Source organism: Pelophylax lessonae, assembly GCF_965119305.1.
Source record: "Pelophylax lessonae genome assembly, chromosome: 5".
NCBI classification, from domain to species: domain Eukaryota; kingdom Metazoa; phylum Chordata; class Amphibia; order Anura; family Ranidae; genus Pelophylax; species Pelophylax lessonae.
The window spans coordinates 469,372,572-469,395,428 of NC_138772.1; the positions used below are offsets into that span (position 1 = coordinate 469,372,572).

Genomic DNA, 22,857 nt, shown 5'->3' on the forward strand with positions numbered 1-22,857 from the left:
GTCCAGGGTCTGGCGGCTCAGATAGTCGGCCTGCCAATTCTCCACACCCGGAATGTAAACTGCTGAGATCGCCGGGACATGAGTCTCGGCCCAAGACAGAATGTCGGCCACCTCCCGGGCCGCCCGAGCACTCCTGGTGCCCCCTTGGTGGTTGATGTAAGCCACCGCGGTAGCATTGTCCGTCTGTACCCGGACAGGACGACCCCGAAGACGGTCCGACCACTGGAAGAGACAGAGTTTTATCGCTCGCAATTCCAGCACATTTATCGGGAGGGAGGATTCTTCCCCCGACCAAGTGCCCTGGGCAGACAGGTTGCCCAGGACCCCACCCCAGCCTGACAGGCTGGCATCCGTGGTAATCACTGTCCACACCAACGGACGGAAGGACTTGCCCTCCGCCACCGACGGGGACTGGAGCCACCACAGAAGAGCCAATCTGGTCTGACGACTCAAGGAGACACTCAGATCCAGGGACTGAGGCAGTCCGTCCCACTTAGCAAGGATCTCCGCTTGGAGAGCCCGCGTGTGAAACTGAGCAAAGGGTATCGCCTCGAAGGCCGACACCATTAACCCCAGACCCCGCATACAGGTCCTGAGTGACGAGGACGGTTTGTCCCTGAGGGACCTGATCTCGGCTTGCAACTTCCGGAGCTTTTCCTCCGGTAAGAACACCTTTGCCTGAGCAGAGTCCAGAATCATTCCCAGATAGGGAAGACGAACTGAAGGGGACAACGTCAATTTTTGAACGTTGATGGTCCATCCGAACTCCCGAAGCGTCTGTACCATGGTACACTAGGTCCTGGCTGACACTTGATCTTATGAGGAGATCGTCCAGATACCCCAAGATCGCAATGCCCTGAGCCCTCAGCAGGCCCAGAACCGGCGCCAACACTTTGGTAAAAACCCTTGGAGCCGAAGCGAGACCGAAAGGTAACGCCACAAACTGGTAGTGGTCCTCTGCGATTGCAAACCGGAGGTACCGCTGATGACCCTCGAAAATGAGGATGTGCAGGTACGCATGCTTGAGATCTATCGAGGCCAGGAATTCTCCTGGGCTCAGGGAAGCCACCACCGAGCGGAGAGACTCCATACGGAATTTCCGAACGCGCACAAAGCGGTTCAGCGCTTTCAGGTCCAGAATAGGACGCACTTTGCCCTCCTTTCTGGGCACAGTGAACAGATTGGAATAAAAGCCCCGAAACCAGTCCCGATGAGGCACCGGGACAATCACCCCCTGAGCAAGAAGGTCCTGAACCGCTCGGTGCAGGTCCTGCAGACGCCCCGGAGGCAAATGAAGATTTGAGGGGAAGAATCTGTCCGCTGGCTGGGAAAGAAATCCGATCTTGTATCCCGATCGAACTATTTCCAGAACCCACTTGTCCGATATCCGGAGCAGCCAGGGTCAGAGGAAACCGCACAAACGTCCCCCCACCCCAGAAACGGGTGAGGGCGCCCCTTCAGGCAGAGGCGGACTGACTCGCCGCGCCGCCATTGCCTGACTTCTGCTTACCCGCCCAGGGCTTCTTCTGGCCCCCCTGGGCCTTGAGGGGCTTGCCCTTGGATTGGTTCCGAAAGGCACGAAAGGACCCCTGATTGGATCTAGGCGCAGAACCCCGCTTGCCTCGAAAGGACTTGTGCTTCGGGTTCTGGGGCAGCAAGGTGCTCTTGCTCCCCGTGACGCCTTTCACCAGGGTATCCAACGCCTTGCCAAAAAGGCTAGAGCCAGCATAGGGAAAATCGGCAACTGTTTTCCACGAGGACTGGTCAGCTGACCAGCTCTTCAGCCATATCAGTCACCGGTTAAGTACCGAGACACTAGACAGGCGTGCTACTAAGGGGGCCTCATTCAAGGCCGCATCACACAGATACATGATTCCTTGGTGGATTTGACCCACCATTTCCAGCCGGGTAGGCGGAACAGCATCAGACACGAGGTTGCTCCTAAGCATCTTAGTCCAATCAGCAACCGCCTGAGCTACCAACACGGATGCGAAAATGGGTTTGAGCAGTGAGCCCGCCACTGTATAGGAATGGCGGGCTAAAGACTCCAACCGCCAGTCCGTGGGATCCCGGAAAACCGGGGAATCCTCCGTAGGAACCAAGGTAGCCTTGTTTAACACAGCAACCGTGTGATCCACCCGTGGAGGCACACACCATCGCGATTCCGTAGCCGGTGCAAAAGGATAAAGCAATTTGAACCGACTAGGCACCACGAATGGACGTTTTAACGTGCGCCACATTTCATTAACAGTGTAAAGAAACTCAGCGGGGCAGGGAAAAACCTGCGCCGACTTCCGGGTCCTGTGCGTCCCAAATGAGGACACAACGCCCGGAGGACTGGGCTCATCCTCCAAATGTAAAGTTTCCTTCACAGAAATAATTAATTCATCCATGGTCGCCCGCTCTTCAGGCGACCCCGGGGAGGAGGTATCAACCCCCTCCACCTCCGCCTCCCTCTCAGACCCCAGCGGGTCCAAGGATGAGCGGGACCCTGAAGCAGCAGCCATATCACCATCTGAATCAGAGGAGAGAGACAATCTGGGCCTCTTACGAGCAGCAAGTTCAGCCATCAGCATTCCATATTTGACACCAAAGTCGCCACTACAGCGGCCAAATCAGGTCTCAGAGGGGCCACAGGAGAACTGGGGCCTCCACCAAGGCTGGGGGGAATTTGCTGTCCTGAGAATCCATTGCTCAAAGTGAGAAAAAATAACAGTGCAAGAATTCAGTACTGTCCCTTTAAGAGCGCTGCGGAGTGAGCAGCCCACCGCTACAGCTACAGTGACAAAGGACCCCCAAACAGGAGAAGAAAAAACTGAGCCAGAAGCGATAATACAGAGAGATATTGAGAGCAATAACCTGCAGAGCCCCGCAGAGTGTTGCGACCGATGTCCTGCTTCAGAGGAAAAGGAAGTGCTGCTAAAGTAGGCTGAACATATAGGCTGCATGACCTAGGGAAAATGGCTGCCCCATAGGAAAGCATAGGAGGCTCCGCCAAAATAGCCGCCGAACATGCGGCGGAACCGCCAAATGGCGGCGATTGGCGCCAAAACAGCATGTAGTATAGCCCATAGTGAAGCCTACATGCCTGCCCATAGTTAAAACAAGGCGGACCGCGCGGTTTCACCCCGCCGCGGCCACATACACAGTCTGCACCCCCAAACACCGAAGTGACACAGGGAAGGGGACCCCCAAACACACACAGCGCCGCAGCGCATGTACAAGCGATCCCCGCAGGGACTGCATCAGGGAGTCACACAGGCACAGACATGGGGAACACACAGCAACACAGGACTGCCACCCCATACAGAGGCCCCACACAGAAGTACTTACCTGTACCAGATGGCGTGGGGAGCCTCTCAGAACGGAAAGCCGCTGTCCTCATCTGACAGGGAATGCCGTTTGCCAGGGACATTGCACTGCTGAATCGCAGATGCGTCCAGTGAGGTAGCCACCTAACAGCTGCATCCCTGCTGCGAACAGGGATGGGTCGTCCATAGTGCCAAGGCGAACCATAGCGGAACGCTCGATGGCGGGCTGGGGGTCCATCTGACCCTCTGCCCTGGAGAACCAGGGCGGCCAGTCCGAATCCCAGCACCGCATGATCCATCTTCTTCCGAAGAGTTGACTAAAACTAAAGCTGACAAAATAAACAGCTAGTAAGAAAAAAACTGACATTTTCAAAGAAAATCAAAGAAAAAATTAGATAGGCCGAGACTGTAGCCCCAGCACAGGGAAGCCTAACTACTCCTGACGCTAGGCAGATTAAAACTGAGTTGGGAGTGATCACTGCAGGGGGGTATTGACCAGATGGGACAGCCCCCAGGGGTGTGTATATGCAAACACCTTTTGTTTTTAACTAAATCTATATGCCTAGCTACTCCTGCGGAGCAGAGGACAATACCCGACAGTGATGACTTAGAGGAGGCGGCGACTGTTGGAGGACGTAAGAGAAAGGTTATTTTTTTTGGGGAATGTTATATAACAGAATGTGAAAAATATTGTTTTTTTTTTTGATTTTTTTCCAGAATTGTCACTTTTTTTTTTTGTTTATAGCACAAAACAAAAAAAATAAAAAAAATCGCAGAGGTGATCAAATACCACCAAAAGAAAGCTCTATTTGTGGAAAAAAAAAGGACATCAATTTTATTTAGGTACAGGATCGCACGACCACAAAATTGTCCGTTAAAGTAATGCAGTGCCGAATCGCAAAAAATGGCCTGGTCATTAAGGGGGCAAAGCCTTCCAGTCCAGAAGTGGTTAAAGAAAAGACAATCCACTTGAACCCTTTTGTTGACAGATATGAGGTTTTTGCACACGTCAATGAAAATAGGATTTTTGTACTTACCGTAAAATCCATTTCTCTGAGTTCATTGACTGAGGCGAGGACGAAGAACCCACCTTATCTTTGTGGACCACCAGATAGGGGGAGAACGACAAGATAACGCTGCTAGTTTCGACACCCTGCGAGCAGAGGTGATGGCCACCAAAAAAAGCAACCATCTGGGGCAGCGTAAGGAGGGGAATCTCCTGAAAATTTTCAAAGGGAGACTTTTGGATAACAAAGTACCAAGTTCAAATCCTACAGCAGTAGAGGAGACCACACCCGGCGGAGTCAGGTGTCAAACCCCTTGAATAAAAGTATGCACCAATGAACGCGTGGCTAGGGGTCACTGAAAGAAGACTGCCAAGGCAGACACCTGGTCCTTGATGGTACTCAAGGCCAACTTCTGCTCAACACCTCATTGAAGGAAGGTCAAATACCGAGCCACTGAAAAAAATTGAGGGTGAACACTGATCGACTCACACAAGGAAATGTACAATGGTAAATCTTCCTAGACTTCAGCAGGGTCAGAATCACCAACCCAGGCAAACTTCTATCCTTCAGCACCTGGCTTTCAACAGACAGGACGAGGAGGGAGGGAGGGAGAAGACGACGACGCAAGACGACGACGATGGAAGGAGAAGACATCCCTGGAAGGAGAAGGACAGCGGAGGGAGAAGACCGGAGGAAGAAGACCAGAAAAAGAAGACTCGTTGGAGCTACGACGGGGCACATTCTTCAATTAATAACGGACTTGGCAAAAACCATCTCTATTTTTTGTAACACTACACTTATTATTTTTGGGTGAATGGGTAGGGGTACCCCATACTCATTCACATAGGGGGAGGCCAGGATCTGGGGGCCCTCTTGTTAAGAGAGCTACCAGATTCTGATTAGCCCACTGCCCCCAGACCCCCACAACCAACGGCCAGGGTGGTCAGGAAGAGGCCCTTGTCCCCATCAGAGCCCCCCTGATGTTGAGGGCATGTGGCCCTGTTATGGTCCAGGAGGGGGGGGGGGGTGCTTGTTCACCCCCCCCCTCCCCCATACCTGACCTGCCAGGCAGCATGTTCGGATAAGGATCTGGTAAGGGTTTTGGGGGGGAACCCACGCTGGTTCTTTTCTTAATTATTTTGGTGTGGGGTTTTCCTCCAAAATCCATATCAGACCAATGGTCTGCTTTTTTTTTTTTTCTTTTCATTTTGGCGTCGGGTTCCTTCACCTAGTCCATACCAGGCCTAAAAGGCTCCACGCTGTTTTTTTTTTGTTTTTTTTTCAGCTGTAAGCGGGGAACAGCAGGCCGGCTTCCTGGCCCCCTCCTTAATAACCAGTTAAATGCTGCAAATGCACCACAACTGTATGCCAGAGTGGTTGCAGCGCATTACCATAGACTTAAATGGGAGGCGTTAAAAGTTTTTCAAACGCCTCCTAACTCGACATGAGGCTTCAATTTTGAAACGACATGACGCTAACGCTTTATGTTTTTATAATGTGAACAACACTGTGTGCTGTCTATTGTATCTTGTACATTTTCAACACCCTCAAACCGCTGCTTTTAATACCAGCGTGAACTCAACCTTCGTTTTCTTTGCTCCCTAGAACTCACCAGACTGGAGAGGGGGTGGCTGACAGAGAGCGCTGCATGAGATCTGCTGATGGATTGATCATCTTCAATCAATATTGAACAGTTCTTACGTCCCACTACATATTCAGTATCACTGAGAAAGTGATACCGCAATCCTGGAGAGGAGAAAACAGGTCACAGTCAAAATGTAGCACGCCTGACTTTATATCAACTCACTTCAATCCTGTATTTATTACAGACAAATTTATAGCATGGACATATTACTCAACACTTTACATATTGTACATTCACTTCAATACATGCCCTCAAGGATCTTTAAGTAGGACTCCACCAAAAAAGGATGCTTTAAGTTGTCCTCCCCTGCCTGTGTGTGTGTTTGTATGGGGGGCCTGTGAAGATACAAGCAGCATTACCGGCTGTCAACAGCTAGGATTCCGGTGCCGGGAGCCCAAAGGCTAGTGAAGAACTAGCCAGAGTGAGAACGGCACTGGATCCCTGGACAGGTACGTGTCCTTTTATTAAAAGTCAGCAACTACAGGATTTGTAGCTGCTGATTTTAATTTATTTATTTTTTCGAGATTCCTCCAAAACCTCCTCTTTAAAATCCTAGGTCATCATCTTATAGTCACACACACACACACACACACACACACACACACACACACACACACACACACACACACACACACACACACACACACTAGTGGCAATTGGAAATGGGGCCAGTTAACCTTCTACCAGTACTACCAGCATTGCACCCTAGTCTGCACTGATAAAAGACATCTGATCAAAAAAGTTTGAATCCAGTTGTTGGCTCTGGTGCAATTCAATCAGTTTTGATACTTTGTTCTTTACTGACATTTATGGGAGCGGTTTAAATAAAAACATCCTCTAGCAAACAGTAATGGGGACAGAAAAGGTCTTTAAAAGGGGTGAGGGGGGGGCGTGGCCTGACCGTGATGGTGTGAGGACGCATCTCGTGCGAGCTCCTGCTTCCCTGAGCCTGCCGCTTGACCTGTAGCGACCACCGATCATCTACTTACCTACTGGCGATGCCACCAAAGAAGCGACCGTCCTCCCAGCCCCCCGGAGGGCTCTCTGCACGCTCCACGGACCTCCGCGATCTCTTCTCAGCAACCCCTCGGAGCCGCCGCGAGGCGGCCAAGATGGCGGCGCCCCGATCCTCTCCGGCCTCCACGCTGCTCCCGGGACCACCTTCCTCCTCTGGAACACAGCTATCCCAGGTACAGGGGCGCAGCCCCAACCCCTTCTTGCCGTATACTGCGGTGTCACCTCACTCCACAGACTCTGGAGACACGGAGGAGGACTGGGACTGGAAGGCCCACATTAAGGCCTTGCCGACCAGGACGGAGATTGTGCACCTGATCACCACTACGGTGGAGCAGTCGGTCACTCAGGCATTGGAGGGGCTGAGGGCGGACACGGAGGCTCTGGGACACAGGGTGGCTTCCCTGGAATCCGGCCAGGATGATATACTGCATTCCCTGTCCTCCTTTCAGGAGGCTGCTAGCACGCACGACACTGTCCTTAATACATTTATGGATCAGCTTGATGATTATGAGAACAGGGACAGACGCCAGAACATCCGCATTCGGGGGCTTCCTGAAGCCACCAGAGCTCCTGACCTGGTCCCCTCTGTTCAGGGTATTTTCCGCCAGATTTTGGGAAACAGAGCCCCTGATATCATTGACATTGACAGAGCGCACAGGGCCTTGCTTCCCCCACCAAAAGAGGGGGAGCCACCCCGGGATGTCATATGCAAACTTCATAAGTATGCTGTGAAAGAGGACATTATGAAGGCTGCACGGTCTATGGCTGTAATCGACTTTGATGGCGCACAACTTTCTCTGTTCCCCGACCTGTCTAGGCGGACACTTATGCAACGGCGCTCCCTGCGCCCCCTACTGGATACCTTACGCTCTCACCAGGTGGTGTATCGCTGGGGATTCCCCTTCCGTCTTACTGCCTCCAGGAATGGCAAGTCGGCCGTTCTCCGCACCAAGGATGACTTGCAACGCTTCTGTACTGCCCTGGATGTCCCCTTGACAGACTTTCCTGACTGGAGACTGCAGAGTGCTCTCCCCTTGCCGCAACGCCCTGAGCGGTGGCAGCAGGTCACCTCGCAAGGTGGGAAGCGTCGCAGAGGCTCGCGACGGGGCTCCGCCCGGGCCTCCCAGCACGACTGAACGTTGCTCACTCTCGCTAGAGACTTGCCGGACGGTGGGCTCTACTCCACTTCTGCCGCTATGGGGGGCTCGTCTGGGTCCCTCTATTGTTATGGTGGTATTTGCACTAGGTTTTTAAATATGCTTGACTTACATGTTGATGAGTTCAGGGTGGGATTTTCCCCCCTGCGGACTGGGGCTGACCCGGGGCCCTCAGGGGCCGTGGGTCCCCCCCAGCCTGGCTACAGGTCATGTTTACTTCATTGTTGATGTTCAATGGCTCGGAGATGCATTGCTCCTCTCACTGGTGGTTCAGTCACTACCCCACAGTAGGTGGCCCCGTGGGTCTGGGTAATCCCGAGTCCTTGAGGGTTTTTTTTTTTTTTTTTTTCTCCCTTCTTTTTTGGTTATGGTTAGTTGGAGCTGCCCCCTCTTTTTTGAGGTTGAGGGGGCGTGTCCCTTCGGGATGGCTCTCCATGCTGGGGATGGTTTTTGTCTCCTGCTCTCTCTTTTCTACTCATTGTTTCCACTGTCCTATTTTTTCTGTCTGTCTCCCCCCTGCCCTCTCCCCTCTTTTTCCCATTCCCTTCTCTCTTTTCCTTTTCTTGGGTGGTCTGGGGGGGGGCCTGAGGCCCACGGTGGAGGTGTGGAGCAATGCGTCTTGGAGTTCTTTTTGCTTCCCTTGCTGATCGGGGCGAGGTCTTTGATCGCATGTTGTTTACCGGTTCTTGCCGACTGCCCATCGCTGTCTTATGGCTGATGTATTGCGAGTGACCTCGTACAATGTACGGGGGCTTTGCTCTCCCAATAAGAGGGGAAGGATGTGGCAGGAACTGCGTCACTTGCGCCCTGATGTGCTTTATTTACAAGAGACGCACTTCACTGCCTCCTCCACTCCCCGCTTACCTACCCAGATGTTTTCCCAGTGGTATCATAGTGTATCCCCAATTGCCAAAGCCAGGGGGGTTGCCATAGCCATCCACAAACAATGTCCCTTTGTACTCATGGACTCCCTAACGGATCCTGAGGGGCGCTTCCTATTTCTGAAGGGTACGATCCATGGCCACACGTACACTCTTGCTAATGTGTATGCACCTAACTCTAGAACAGTCTCCTTTTTGTCCTCAACCCTTACCAAGCTCAAGGGGTTTCGGGAGGGCATTGTTCTCTTAGGGGGGGATTTTAATGTGGTACTTGATCCCTCCCTGGACTCCTCCTCGGGATGCTCTCCTCTTTCTTTTCGAGCTCAGAAGCACCTTCGGAGGCAGTTCAGGGCCCTGCATTTGGTAGACTGCTGGCGGATCCTCAATCCCGGGGTTAGGGACTACAGTTACTACTCCAAAGTTCATGACATGTACTCCAGACTGGATTTGTTCATGGTGGATCAGTACCACCTGGACTCTGTCCTTGCCGCTTCGATTGGGTCCATTACCCTCTCTGATCACTCCCCGGTTTCCCTGACAATCACGCCCCCCGGGGCTCACCGTGTGACCCGGACGTGGCGCCTCAATGAAAACCTCCTGGATGACCCCTCCATTTTGGACCAGGTTACTGGAGAGGTGCGCTCCTATTTTGAGCTTAACTCTTCGCCTGATGTCTCCTCGTCCGCTGTCTGGGAGGGCCATAAGGCTGTGATCAGGGGGGTCCTCATTTCGCACGGTGCACGATTGAAGCGGCAACGACAGCAGGAGATTTCTGACTTGCTGGATCGTATCCACGATTTGGAAATCAAACATAAGCGTGCCAGGGCTCCTGAGGATGCTCGTTCCCTAGAGGAGCTCAGGAACACCTTGTCTTCCTGCCTGGACAGACGGGCCCGGGATAAGCTGCGCTTCTGGGCACACCGTTTTTATGAGCATGGGAACAAGTGCGGTCGCTTGCTGGCCCGAATGCTACATAAAAGGTCGGAAGCCCGTCATGTCCACGCCTTGGAGACTCCTGAGGGCAAAGTTGTCAGTTCCCCGCGCATAGCCACTTGCTTCCAACGCTTTTACGAGTCCCTGTACCATCTTCCTCGGGCTGGGGGGGGTCAGCCGTCCGACATTCAAGACTACTTGGCAGACTCCGGACTCCCCAGGCTCCCGGATGGGGTCCTGGAGGAGTTGGAGGCTCCCATTACCGAGACGGAGGTGAGCAGGGTGGTATCTGGCTTGCCTGCAGGCAAGAGCCCGGGCCCGGACGGCTTCACGAACCACTATTATAAGTCCCTGCTCCCCATTCTTGGCACCCATATGTGTACCTACTTTAACGCGGTGTCGGATGAACGGCCCCTCCCACCTGAGGCGCTGTTGGCCCACATTGTAGTACTCCCGAAACCGGGTAAGGACCCCCACCACTGTGCCAGCTATAGGCCCATCTCTCTCCTCAACGCTGATACCAAGATTTTGGCCAAAATTATGGCGCTTCGCCTCCAAGACCATATCGCGTCCTTGATCCACCCTGACCAGGCGGGATTCATGCCCCTCCGAGAAGCCCAGGACAATACTGTCCGGGCTCTCCATGTGCTCCACTGGGCTCAGCATGGACCGGACAGACTTCCCTGTCTGGCTCTATCCCTAGATGCGGAGAAGGCCTTCGACAGGGTGGCCTGGCCATACCTGTCGGGGGTTCTTCGATCTCTGGGGCTCGGGTCCCGTATGTTGGGGTGGATCTTGGCCCTATATCACGGCCCAAGTGCCAGGGTCAGGGTGAACGGGTTGCTGTCGGATCCCTTTCCCATTTATAATGGCACCCGACAGGGTTGTCCCCTGTCACCCCTTCTTTTCGCCCTGGCCTTGGAACCCTTTTTGAGGAGAGTGAGGGCACTGTCTGACATTGCTGGTGTTACGGTGGGTGGTACGGAGCATAAGGTGTCGGCATATGCCGATGACCTGCTGTTCTATCTTACCCGACCACAGCTCACCCTCCCTGTACTGGTACGAGAGCTGGATCTATTCGGGCGACTTTCCAATTTCAAGGTCAATTATGATAAATCTGAATTGCTACCTATTCATGTACCCCCCGACCTGGCTTCGACTCTACGGCGATCCTTTGGCTTTCGATGGCGGGAGGACTACCTCCCATACCTCGGCGTGAACATCTCCCCTGACTTGAAAACTCTATATGACAAGAACTTCGGCGACCTGCTGGCGCGTATCCATCTTGACCTGGAATCGTGGGCATCCCACTCGGTAACTTGGTTTGGCCGCATTAACGTGCTTAAAATGACCATCCTTCCCCGGCTGATTTATTTGTTCAACACGGTCCCCATGCATTTACCGGTATCCTTTTCTAAACGTCTGCGGCGGGCTTTTCTAAAATTCGTCTGGAGGGAGGGGAGCCCCCGCCTGGCCTATGCTGTCCTCAGGCGGACGAAAGCCGACGGTGGGGTCGGGCTTCCGGATGTTACATTGTACTATAAAGCTATGGCATTAGTTCGTATGCTGAATTGGGCGCACGACGGTCAGTCTAAACCTTGGGTCCCCTTGGAGAAAACGCTGGCGGGCCGGAATCTTGCGGGTGCCCCGTGGATTCCTTCGGGCGATCGTGGACTGTCGGCCTGGACGTCACCCCTGACTGTGGCCACACTCCGCATCTGGGATGGCCTTAATGTGTCGGGCGCCATGTCTTCCGGCGTGTCCCCTTTGGCTCCCCTGGGGGGATTTCCCTGGTTCCCCCCGGGGGAGGATGTACGCTTTTTTCGCTCTTGGAACGCTGATGGCAAACTGTACTGCGGGAAATTTGCCCCGGCAGGCACTTTGCTGCCCCTTGCGACTTTGCGCGATCGCTTCGGCGACTTTCCGATGTCTGACTGGCGCTATAGGCAACTGACTGACTTTTTCGCCACACTCCCAACTGCTCCACGCCCAATAACTGGCCTCTCGGACTTCGAGAAGTGGTTTGTCGACCCTCCGGAGTCCCGCCACCTACTGTCGCACATGTACAAATTGTTATTGAGCGGGGTCTCCTCCTCGCCTCCCTATTTCATGAAGGAATGGGAGAGAGAGCTGGGGGTGGAATTCTCCCCTCCGCAACTCTCTCGCATTCTGCGTTTGACCCATGTCTCCTCTATTAGCACCAGGATACAGGAGTCGGCCTATAAATTTGTGGCCCGATGGTACAGGACCCCTGCCAAGTTGGCTCGGATATTTCCGGGCTCGGACCCCCATTGTTGGAGGGGCTGCGGTCAGGTGGGCACTTTCCTCCACATTTGGTGGGAGTGTCCCCTACTGCGGCCCTTCTGGGACGCTGTACATCTTTGGGTATCCAAGCTGTCGCTCACCCCTCCTTCCCGTGCTCCCCTTCAATACCTGTTCCATGATACACACTCCTCGATCAAACGCTACAAACGTAGTATAGTTCCTTTCCTGCTGAACGCCGCCAAGTGCTTCATACCGAGGCATTGGCGGAGTTCCGCCTGCCCCACGCTCTCTGAATGGAAAAAGGAGGTCAACCTAGTGATGGAAGCCGAAAGACGTGTTCTCACGTCACAGGGTAGGGAGGAACGCTTTAAGGACACTTGGACGGGGTGGATGTATTACTCTGATGAGATCTCGGATGAACACACTCCTAATATTAGCGGCTGAACTCTAGGACTCCTGCCCGGACCTCCCTTTCTCTACCTGTTTTATCCTTCATGTTTGTCTTTTCCCCTATACTATCTCCCCCCCCCCCTCTTTTTTTTCCCCCTTTTTTTTTTTTTTCTTGTCTCTCTGAGGCCAGTAGTCGATTCTGCGGCTGTATAAACTGTAACACGGACGTTAATGTGTACAGATGCTGGAACTGTGTGTGGTGTCTGTCGGGCCCTCCGGCCTCCTCTGCGGGGATCCCCTTTTTTTGGGCGGCACTGACAGACACAGTGCATCCTGGGGGTCCATAATTGTATTTGCTGTTTGGCCGATATTGGCACACGCTTTCACAATGACTGATTAATTGACCCCTATGGACGTGTTTTTTGTTTCACTAATGATGTCCGGACTGAACATAATGCCGATTGTGCCTTTTCTGTATTTTTTTTTTTTTTCTTCCTACATGCATTTATGCACTTCTTTGCTATTTTGTATTTCTGTATGTTGTTTTGAATTTGTTAAATAAAGATTATTTAAAAAAAAAAAAGGGGTGAGGGAACCGGCACACAAATGATGTACCTACTTCCTAATGAAGTAATAGGCTGATTGATTTTTGCTTAGTGTGCTTAATTCGTTCAGTGAAAAACGTAAAACTCAATTCATCAGTCATATATAAAGAAAGAAAAACGGACATTCAATGTACGGCTGCCTTCAACTCATTCCAAATACAGCAGCCATTACACTGTCTAATGCTATAATAGCATTACCTAAGATTACCAGTAAAGTACCACTTACACTTAAACTGGCTGACAGATCATAATGTCTGACAACCCCAATACAGATAATCTATGAAAACATATGGCCAGAAAACGGTGTCTGCTAAAAAAAATTTAATGAAAGAAGCATATAGGCTGCCATTACCTACTTCTTGGAAAATGCTATTAGCCTGGCTGTGTCACTGACCCAAAACAAGGATAGATATAAAGACTTTGCTCTTACTTTCCAGGTCAGCATTCTTGTTCTAAGTCAGTGACCCCGGATATTAGAGTCTTTGAATCATCACAGCCATGACACCAGGAAGGTGGTTAACAAAGGAAGACCCCGTGCTTTTACCATAACAGTTTTTCTTCCAAAAGTAAGCATGAATAAACATTTCTGATTAAGCTTTAGCACGTTTATTGCCATAAGACACCATGATTTTTGTAATGGTTCCTGCTGCTTCTTACTCAAAACCTGTTGCATCTCATGGAAATCCGGCCACAGCCTCACCTGGAATTCTGAAGTCAAATCTCACCATCTAGTGGTTTAAGTTGTTAACTGCCTTTGAATGATCCACAGGCATGCACCTTGGTCTACTGGATTTGGGTATTACTACTTGATAGGAAATTTCCAGGCATACCTGTGGATATTCTTAGTCATAGTCCACTTTTTAAACAATGTAATAAATGCACCCACATTAATAAGATAAAAATGTGTTCATTTATTACATTTTTTTAAGTCTGCAAAGTATTGCAACCATAAGCGCATAGTAGGTGCAATGCACAGGCTCCTGTTTCTCCAGCCCCAGGTTCATATAGAAGTACCGCCTTTCAGTTATGGATCTGGAAGAAGTATCAAGGGATTATGAGTGTAGTGACATCCCTGCACTTGTGGTTCATGGAGATCTACCAGGTCCTCTGCCATGGTGACGGTTGGGACTTGTAGACTTTCCTTTTACAGATCCTGCGAATAGATTTGTGGATGGATGCAGTTTCTGTTTGGGCGGAGCTATCCATGCCCAATTTAAGGAAACCGGTATATGCAGGGAGAAGAACCCACAACCAGGAAATTGAAGCCGGGAGAGCAGTTTAAGGGTGGGGGGATGTGACCATGTTTTATGTCACACCCTAAATTAGGGAGTAACATGAAACATGGAAGAGAGAACAATGCTTTTAAATGCTGTGTAAGGAATTGCTTAGATTCAGCAAGATGCCTTATAATTTCAGACACTGTTCGTGACCTCACTCCTAATTTCCATTCCAGTGTCTGATACTTACTAATGACTCTTTCTCAGACCAGTATTTCTGTCTGCTGCCCACACTGACCTTTGCCTGATTTTGGACAGCCATCATTTGCTGCCAGCTCTGACCTCTGTTCCCCAAGCTGTCTCCAATATTATTCTCCTACACCCAGCATTTTCACATAGTCCTCAGTTTTTTCAAACTTCAGCCAGTCTCTCCATATATCCAGACATTTTGCGCGGGAGTCCTCCACTGTATACATCATTTCCTCCATGGACCTTAGCCAATCCACCCCCATGACCCAGTCCTTAGTACTCGGGGCTTCTAGTGAACGCCAAAATACAGGTATCAAACTCTTAGCTGCGTTCAGTAAATGAGGCCTCTGTTTTGTGAAACAGGCACCTCTAAGGTTTCGCTTGGATACCGTCTCCTGTAATCTGGCAGATTGACCTAATAATCCCTTTCCAAAAAAAACTTGTATCTTTGGACACTCCCACCACAAATGTGCAAAGGTCCCGGGAACCCCACATCCTCTCCAACAAGTTGGGGATATCTCTGCACTGAACCTCTGAGCCTTTGCGGGGTGAGATACCATCTGGCAAGAAGCTTTTAACACATCTCTGTTGTCCTTAAATCAACTGATGAGTAACAAGCTAATCTCAAAACTTTCTTTCTTCCTCGTCCCGAAAGGGGTCCTAATTCCTATTCCCTAGCTAAGGTGGGTAAGAAGGGTCTGTTTCCCCAAGTAAAATCTTATATATTTTTGATATGCTATGCTTAATACATGCAGGCGAGCCAAACAATCTCTCCATTGGTCTCATGTTATCCCTTCCCCGTAGAGGCTGTGGTAGAGAGTGTACAAAGTGTTGCAACTGTGTATATCTCCATTTATCAAGTGGCATATTCGCTCAGTGGAGTCACTTTAAAACCACATAGGGAAAAGCAGAGAGGACAATTTAATCCCTGAAGCGTGTGCAATATGTGTTTCTTGTAGTCAGGCCGCTCCCGCCCCATGGTGATGCAGCTCTTCAATTACCTTATGTCCTTTGCTAGGTGTGTTCAAGCCTCTAACATTATATGACACTAAAATGACCAGAGTCATGGGCAGCAAAAGGAGCAGCTAGCAACTTTTCTTGGAGAGAAATCCTGAAAAGGTAAGAGCGAAGAAGAAGAAAATAAAAAAAAAAAAAAAAAAAAAAAAAAAGGAAAGGAACCCCCCTAACCCTCCTCCACCCCACCACTCTTCCCCCAAAGGTTATCCCCTCGGAGGGTTGAACAAATATCCAGGTCTTGTTCAGTGTATGGAACTGGTGGCACACAGCCATCTGCCACCTCCTGTCCATACCTTCCCAGGGGGCTACCACCCTCACGCTCCGACCCGACCCACTGGACCAGCAAACCCACCAACCCCCCCCCCCTCTCGCCACAACCAGAAGGAGAGGGGGGGGGCAAAAAGGAGAAAGAACACAAGAAACCACCTCACCTATCCCTTAACACATAACCCCATGTTCTCCCCTCCCCATCCAACTACTCTCCCCCCAAAGACCACCGCTCCTCCCTCAACAATACTGGTACATCCCCTGGCTGGGGTGGTGATAGATTTAATTTGCTACAGAATTCACTCAAGTCTTCTGGGAATCTCAAAACCGCTGTGCGGCCATCCTTTCTCCCCTTAAGACAGGCTGGAAAACCCCAGCAGTATGAGATATCAGAGGCCAGCATATGCTCGGTCAGGGTTTTGAGGAGTCTCCTTCTCGCCAGGGTCTCGGCCGACAAATCTGCATATAGCACCAAGTTTACTCCTTCAAAAGTAATCTCAGTAGAGTTTCGGGCCTTTTCCACAATTATTGACTTTTCTTCTATATAATGGAACCTCATGATCACATCTCTTGGGCCTCCCCCAGCCTGGCTTCGATATCCTCCCACCCTGTGTACTCTGTAAATTTTTAAAGTTTCTGGGAGTTCCTTTCCCAGCAAGAGGTTAAAGTGGAGTTCCACCCTAAAATTAAACTTGCCTCCATCTTCTCGCTCCGGGTCACCTGAAAAACAAATGGATAATCGCAATTTTTTTTTACTTACCTGGTTTAGAAGAAAATATACTTACCTTACTTCCTCTTCCTCCCCTCGGCAGCCATGGCGATTCATCACTTCCTGGCTTTGCAATGATTCCTGGGAGCTGAACGTCATCGCTCCCAGGAATCAATGCGCCGGCACCGGCCCCGACATCAGTTCCGGTGCGGGCGCCGTCATACCTTGCTAAACAGCAGGGATGACGCTGTGGCACCGGAAGTGACGGGAGGGGGGGGGGGGGCGGTGCAGTGCATAGTGGGACCGAAGAAAACGGAAGAGGACACAGAAGAGGATCGCGCTGGCTTCAAGCTGCCCACACCTGAGATGGCAGCACTGGACAATACATTTTCAAGGTAAGTATTTCTTCTTGCACCTAAGTGCGACCTGGGACAGATCAGAGGCTAGCCATTGTGGAATGCACTAGCCCTGACTGTCCCGGGGGTATTTTTATAAAAAAAAAAAATGTCCCAGGGTGGAACTCCGCTTTAAAGAGGCATTGCACTGCTGTTATCAGGTCCTCCTTTCTCTGATTCTCTGGTAAGCCCTTTATTCGTATATTTTTCCTTCAACTCCGATTCTCCTGATCTTCTAACTTGTACAGTAAAGACCAGTTCGCTTTCAGAAAGAATTTCATTTATATGCTCAAACCCTCCAGCAAGCTGTCACGGTCGTCGAGTCTCCCTCCATTTCCTCCACCCAGCCAAGGACTTGTCCAATATCTGTCCTGGCTGCTGCTATGTCTAATTTCAAAGATGTTTCCAGTTTGGACAGCAACCCCGCCAGGGCTTCTTTAATGAGAGGTAAGCCGGCCTGGGGTTCTTCCAAGGCCACGTCCTACTCTGCTCTCCTGACCGAGCTTTCCCCTTTAGAGCATCCACTTTTCACTTTAGGTTTCCCATGTGCAATCCCTCCAGAGCATCTTGGTCTAGTTGCTCCTAGGGTGCTGGTCCTTCCAACAGGGGGTTCCCTCACTAAAGGTTCTCGCTTCCCCATTCCTGGCCGCCCTGCGGACCCCTGTGTAGGGCTGTCAGGCCCTTCTTCCACCAAGCTGGACTCTGCTGACAGATAGCGCTGTATCCCACCTAGGCTGGGGGTGGATTGGTTTACTTTATTAGCTTTTGCTTTGCCTCTCATCTTTAATCCCGGATGGTCTTGGATATAGGATGGAAGGTAAAAGTAAAGAGGGGTGCCTAAACAGATATAGGAAAATGTCACTAGGAGAAGTAGAAGCGTTGAAAGATTCACTGCTGCATGCAGTGTTAGCACAGTCTCTGTAGGCCAAGGGGAGCTCAAACCTATAAAATCAGGGGAGATGTACCTGAGGGTGTGAAGGGGGAGCCTTCAGGATATGCAACAAACAACTAGAAAGTATAGCAGCAATAGTCCCCTAAGAGATGGGGTTGGCAAGGAAGTGGAATACTAGGCTGGATCAGCGGGTTATCCCCCTCAAATGCTCTCACAGTCCTCTTCAATTAGGCCCTCCTTGAAACAGGCCTACCACTCTCAGGAGGCGGCTCAGGGAGAGCAGGACACCGCAATATGCTCCTTCCAATTCAGTTCCTATTCAGTGCATGGAGGACCAGCAGGTCAGCATTGGTGCAGCAGCAGAGGGAACCATAACCAGGGTCAAGGCGTAAGCAGGAGAGGGAGCCGGGAGGACCAGGGGACAGCAGCACGGAGCTCCCGACTGAGCATTCAGGTGGCAGGGCGATGACCTCCCTCAGCACGTGCCGCTGCGAGCATCAGGTGGCAGCTGCGGGGGTTCGAGCAGTGGTCCGCCTACTCCACGGGTGTCATCGTATCATGACATCAGGACGCCTTCCTGTCCCCTGCTCCCCATCATAAGATGTTTGTTTGTGTGAGACCTTGGTAATGAGACACCTTTTTATAGGCCATCAGTTGAGACCGAAAACGGCTGATATTAATTTGCACCGACAAGGGGCAGGATTGCTTTCTAATTACTAATAGATTTTTTTTTTTTAACGCTTTTTAGTCCAAATTTTCTTGCATTTATAATACATAATACAATATCTTAGTTTCATTAATTATAAATAGTTACCATTTTCATACAGCTTACAATTCCATTCTCTTCCCTATACACATTTGTACTCATCCTACTCTCCACTAACTCTACTTTTTAAGTTACTTCTGTGATGGTACGCACCGTCACTGAGTGAAAGACAGATACTTAATGGACACAGAATATGGTTTGGATTTCTCAAATGGGACAGTAATATTTGTCAACAATATATCTCAAAGAATATTTGAAGACTCGGACTCTAGGCCTAGCTGCCTATTGCCAATAAGGCGTCACACAGGCAGATGCGAATATCATCAGCTTAACCACTTGTCTTCCATACATTTTAAATGACGATTTGCTCACCTGTTGTTTACGGTGGGTTCTCATTGTTTACACTTATGATAATGTGTATTGTATTGCAGGGGCTCGAGGACAGAAAGTCTGCTAGTTAATTGGCTCAGGTTGATTGAATCACTGTACTCTATTAGTTACTGAGTGGAAATAGTATACTGTTTGTGTTGGTTTTTCCTTAGATATGTTAATTATAATTATGTATACAATTTAATTTGCATATGATAATGTATTCAGGTAACCCCTGACCTGATGGGGTAATTTGATCAGGAGAGGGATGTGCTCACGTGTGCATAAATTGAGTGCGAAACTGTTCAATAAAGGAGAAGGTTCCAAAACATATACAAGCTAAGCTGTCAGCTAGCTTTGTATGGGGGCGGCTGGGAAAATCTGATATCTATGTTCATGACTGGGAGGAAGCCGTACTGACGGAAGTCCACAAGTACAGTGTGGGTTGCGGTTCTGTTAAAACTTCCTAATCTCCTTTCAGGTTGTACTAATTTCTACCCTTCCTTTTTATCCAGCAACAAGTAGGAATTGTTCCATTTCCCCCACATTTTATAATATTTCTGCTCATTTCCACTGTGTTCATACATTCTTCTTTCATAAATCTGATTTACTGACTAGGCAGTGACTATAGCTGAGAGTTGGTGTATAACCCCTGGGACTGCCCATAGAAGTAGTCAAGCTTTTTCCTGCCTAGTGTCCTACTCCAGTAGGGGTGCAGTATAACCCAATGGTTAAGAAGAATCAGGAGCTGTGTCCGTAAATGAGCGAAAGAGAAAAAAGGTATTTATGTTTTTTTAGATCTATACAAAAATGTTTTGCCTTTCATTTCTATGTTAAACTCAATGGGTTTTTTTACAAGGTGATTGTCTACAGCCGCTTTAAGGACAGGAAGTTAAGGGAAAATTTCCCTAATGAGGCAAAGATGGCAAAAAAACTGACAGTGGTTTTAACCCTTCCCCATTTCATTCCAAATGGCTTCAAATATAGTTTGAATTGTGCAAGGATAGGTTTTCAATATAAATCCAAAGTTATACATCCTGTGAAGATAAGTAATGAAAGAAAAACCTTAGAAGTAAAAACGTGAAAACCATTAAAGTAGAACTCCAGTGTTTTTTCAACCCCTCTTTCCCCCATCTTCTGTGTTAAAGGTAGAGTATGGCTAAAGCTTTTTTGGCTGTACTTCTCATATGGATCATAAAAGCGCAGTTCATTCTGCACTCCTCTGACCTGTTTTCAACTGACAGTGGGCTAAAGTCTGCTACCAGCTGACTTCACTCAGCAGGTCCAAGCGATTAATCAATAAAGTTGAGATCCATGCCTGGACCAGTAGCTGACACAGCCTCTCAGTGAGCTGCTGGAAGACTGAGCCAGCCGTTCCTGCCCCCTCCACAGCCCAGCATGCCAGTGAGCACTGAAGGGACAGAGCAGCGAGCGGTGAATGACAGTCAATCAGCGGTCTTTGATCTCTCAGTTCTCAGTAAAGAGCTGGCAGGAGACAGCTGCAGCATTGGATTGATACTGAAGCCATTTAGGGGAGTATAATTTTTAAAATCAATACTTATCTTTAAAAAATAATAATATATTATAATAATTTATATCGGCGTATAACACGCACTTTTTCCTCCTAAAAATGGAGGAAAAAGTAGCTGTGCGTGTTATACGCCGATATAAAAAAAAAATGTCCAGAAAGCAGCTCCGAGAGGTAGAAGGGGGCGGGCGGCGCAGAGGAGAAGGAAGGACGCGCTGTCATCCGAAATCCCGCCTCCTATGCTGACGTCAATCATAGGCGCCGGGGACTTCCGATGAGAGCGCGTCCTTCCTTCTCCTCGGCGCCGCCCGCCCCCTTCTACTTCTCGGCGCTGCTTTCTGGACATTTTTGAAAGTGATGTGTATAGTGGCGCTGGCGAGGCTGCAATTATGGGCGCTGGCGAGGATGCAATTATGGGGACTGCGCTGGCGAGGCTGCAGGTATGGGCACTGCGCTGGTGAGGCTGCAATTATGGGTGCTGGCGAGGCTGCAATTATGGGCGCTGGCGAGGCTGCAATTATGGGCTGGCGAGGCTGCATGTATGGGTACTGCACTGGCGAGGCTGCATTTAAGGACACTGCGCTGATGAGGCTGCATTCGTGGGCACTGGTAAGACTACATTTAATTTTAAAAAAATGTTCTGAGTTCAAAGCTGTTTATTTTAAATTTCAGCTTTTTTCCTGAAATTTCTGCCCTAAAATTTAGGTGCGTGTTATACGCCGGCGCGTGTTATACGCCGATAAATACGGTAAATAAGATTCCAAGTTCTACATACCTTCACCATACCCTAGTGCTGGCAGCTCTCCATTATTCTGGCCATTTCCTGTGAGCCCAGCCTGTCTTTCATGTGCCCCCTGGGGGTGTGTCATGCAGACCGGGCTCACAGTACTCCAGCACTGAGTGGAGATACAGTGTATCTGGAAATATTCACAGTGCTTCACTTTTTCCACATTTTAGGTTATAGCCTTATTCCAAAATGGATTAACTTCATTATTTTCCTCAAAATTCTACAAACAATACCCCATAATGACAACAGGAAAGAGGTTTGTTTGAAATCTTTGCAAATTTATTAAAAAAGGGGAAAAAAAAAAATCACATGTACATAAGCATTTACAGCCTTTGCCATGACACTCAAAATTGATCTCAGGTGCATCCTGTTTCCACTGACCGTCCTTGAGATGCTTCTACAACTTGATTGAAATCCACCTGTAGTAAATTCAGTTGATTTGACATGATTTGGAAAGGCACACACCTGTCTATATAAGGTCCCACAGTTAACAGTGCATGTCAGAGCACAAACCAAGCTATGAAGTCCAAGGAATTGTCTATAGACCTCGGAGACAGGATTGTATTAAGGCACAGATCTGGGGAAAGGTACAGAAAATTTTCTGCAGCATTGAAGGTCCCACAGAGCACAGTGGCCTCCAACATCCGTAAATGGAAGAAGTTTGAAACCACCAGGACTCTCCCTAGCCAAACTGAGCGATTGGGGGTGAAGGGCCTTAGTCAGGGAGGTGATCAAGAACCTGAAAATCACTCTGTAAGAGCTCCAGTGTTTCTCTGTGGTGAGAGGAGAACCTTCCAGAAGAATAACCATCTCTGCAGTATTCCACCAATTAGCCCTCAGTAAAAGGCTTATGACAGCCCCCCTGGAGTTTGCTAAAAAGCACCTGAAGGACTCTAAGACCATGAAAAACAAAATTCTCTGGTCTGATGAAACAAAGGTTAAACTCTTTGGCCTGAATGGCAAGCGCCATGTCTGGAGGAAACCAGGCACCACTCATCACCTGGCCAATACCATCCATACAGTGAAGCATGGTGGTGGCAGCATTATGCTGTGGGGATGTTTTTCAGTGGCAGGAACTGGAAGACTAATCAGAATTGAGGGAAAGATGAACGCAGCAAAGTACAGAGACATCCTTAATGAAAACCTGCTCCAGACCTCAGACTGGAGCGAAGGTTCATCTTCCAAAAGGACAACAACCCAAAGCTCATACCCAAAATACAGGAGTGGCTATGAGATAACTCTGTTATTGTCCTTGAGTGGCCCAGCCAGAGCCCAGACTTAAACCCGATTAAACATTTCTGGAAAGATCTGAAAATGGCTGTGCACCGACGCTCTAGTCCTGCAAAGAAGAATGGGAGAAACTGTCCAAAAACTGGTGTGCCAAGCTTGTATCATCATACTCCGAAAGACTTGAGGCTGTAATTGGTGCCAAAGGTGCTTCAGCAAAGTA

At 49.6% G+C, this 22,857-nt stretch overlaps 1 protein-coding gene across 1 annotated transcript in view; it reads right to left on the bottom strand.

Annotated features, from left to right (window-relative positions):
* NBN (nibrin) overlaps positions 1-22,857 on the bottom strand; it is a 147,301-nt gene that overhangs the window by 120,774 nt on the left and 3,670 nt on the right. The window contains exon 2 of the mRNA XM_082258007.1: positions 5,931-6,064. Coding sequence (XP_082114133.1) covers positions 5,931-6,064 — 134 coding nt within the window. The remainder of the gene's footprint in view (positions 1-5,930; positions 6,065-22,857) is intronic.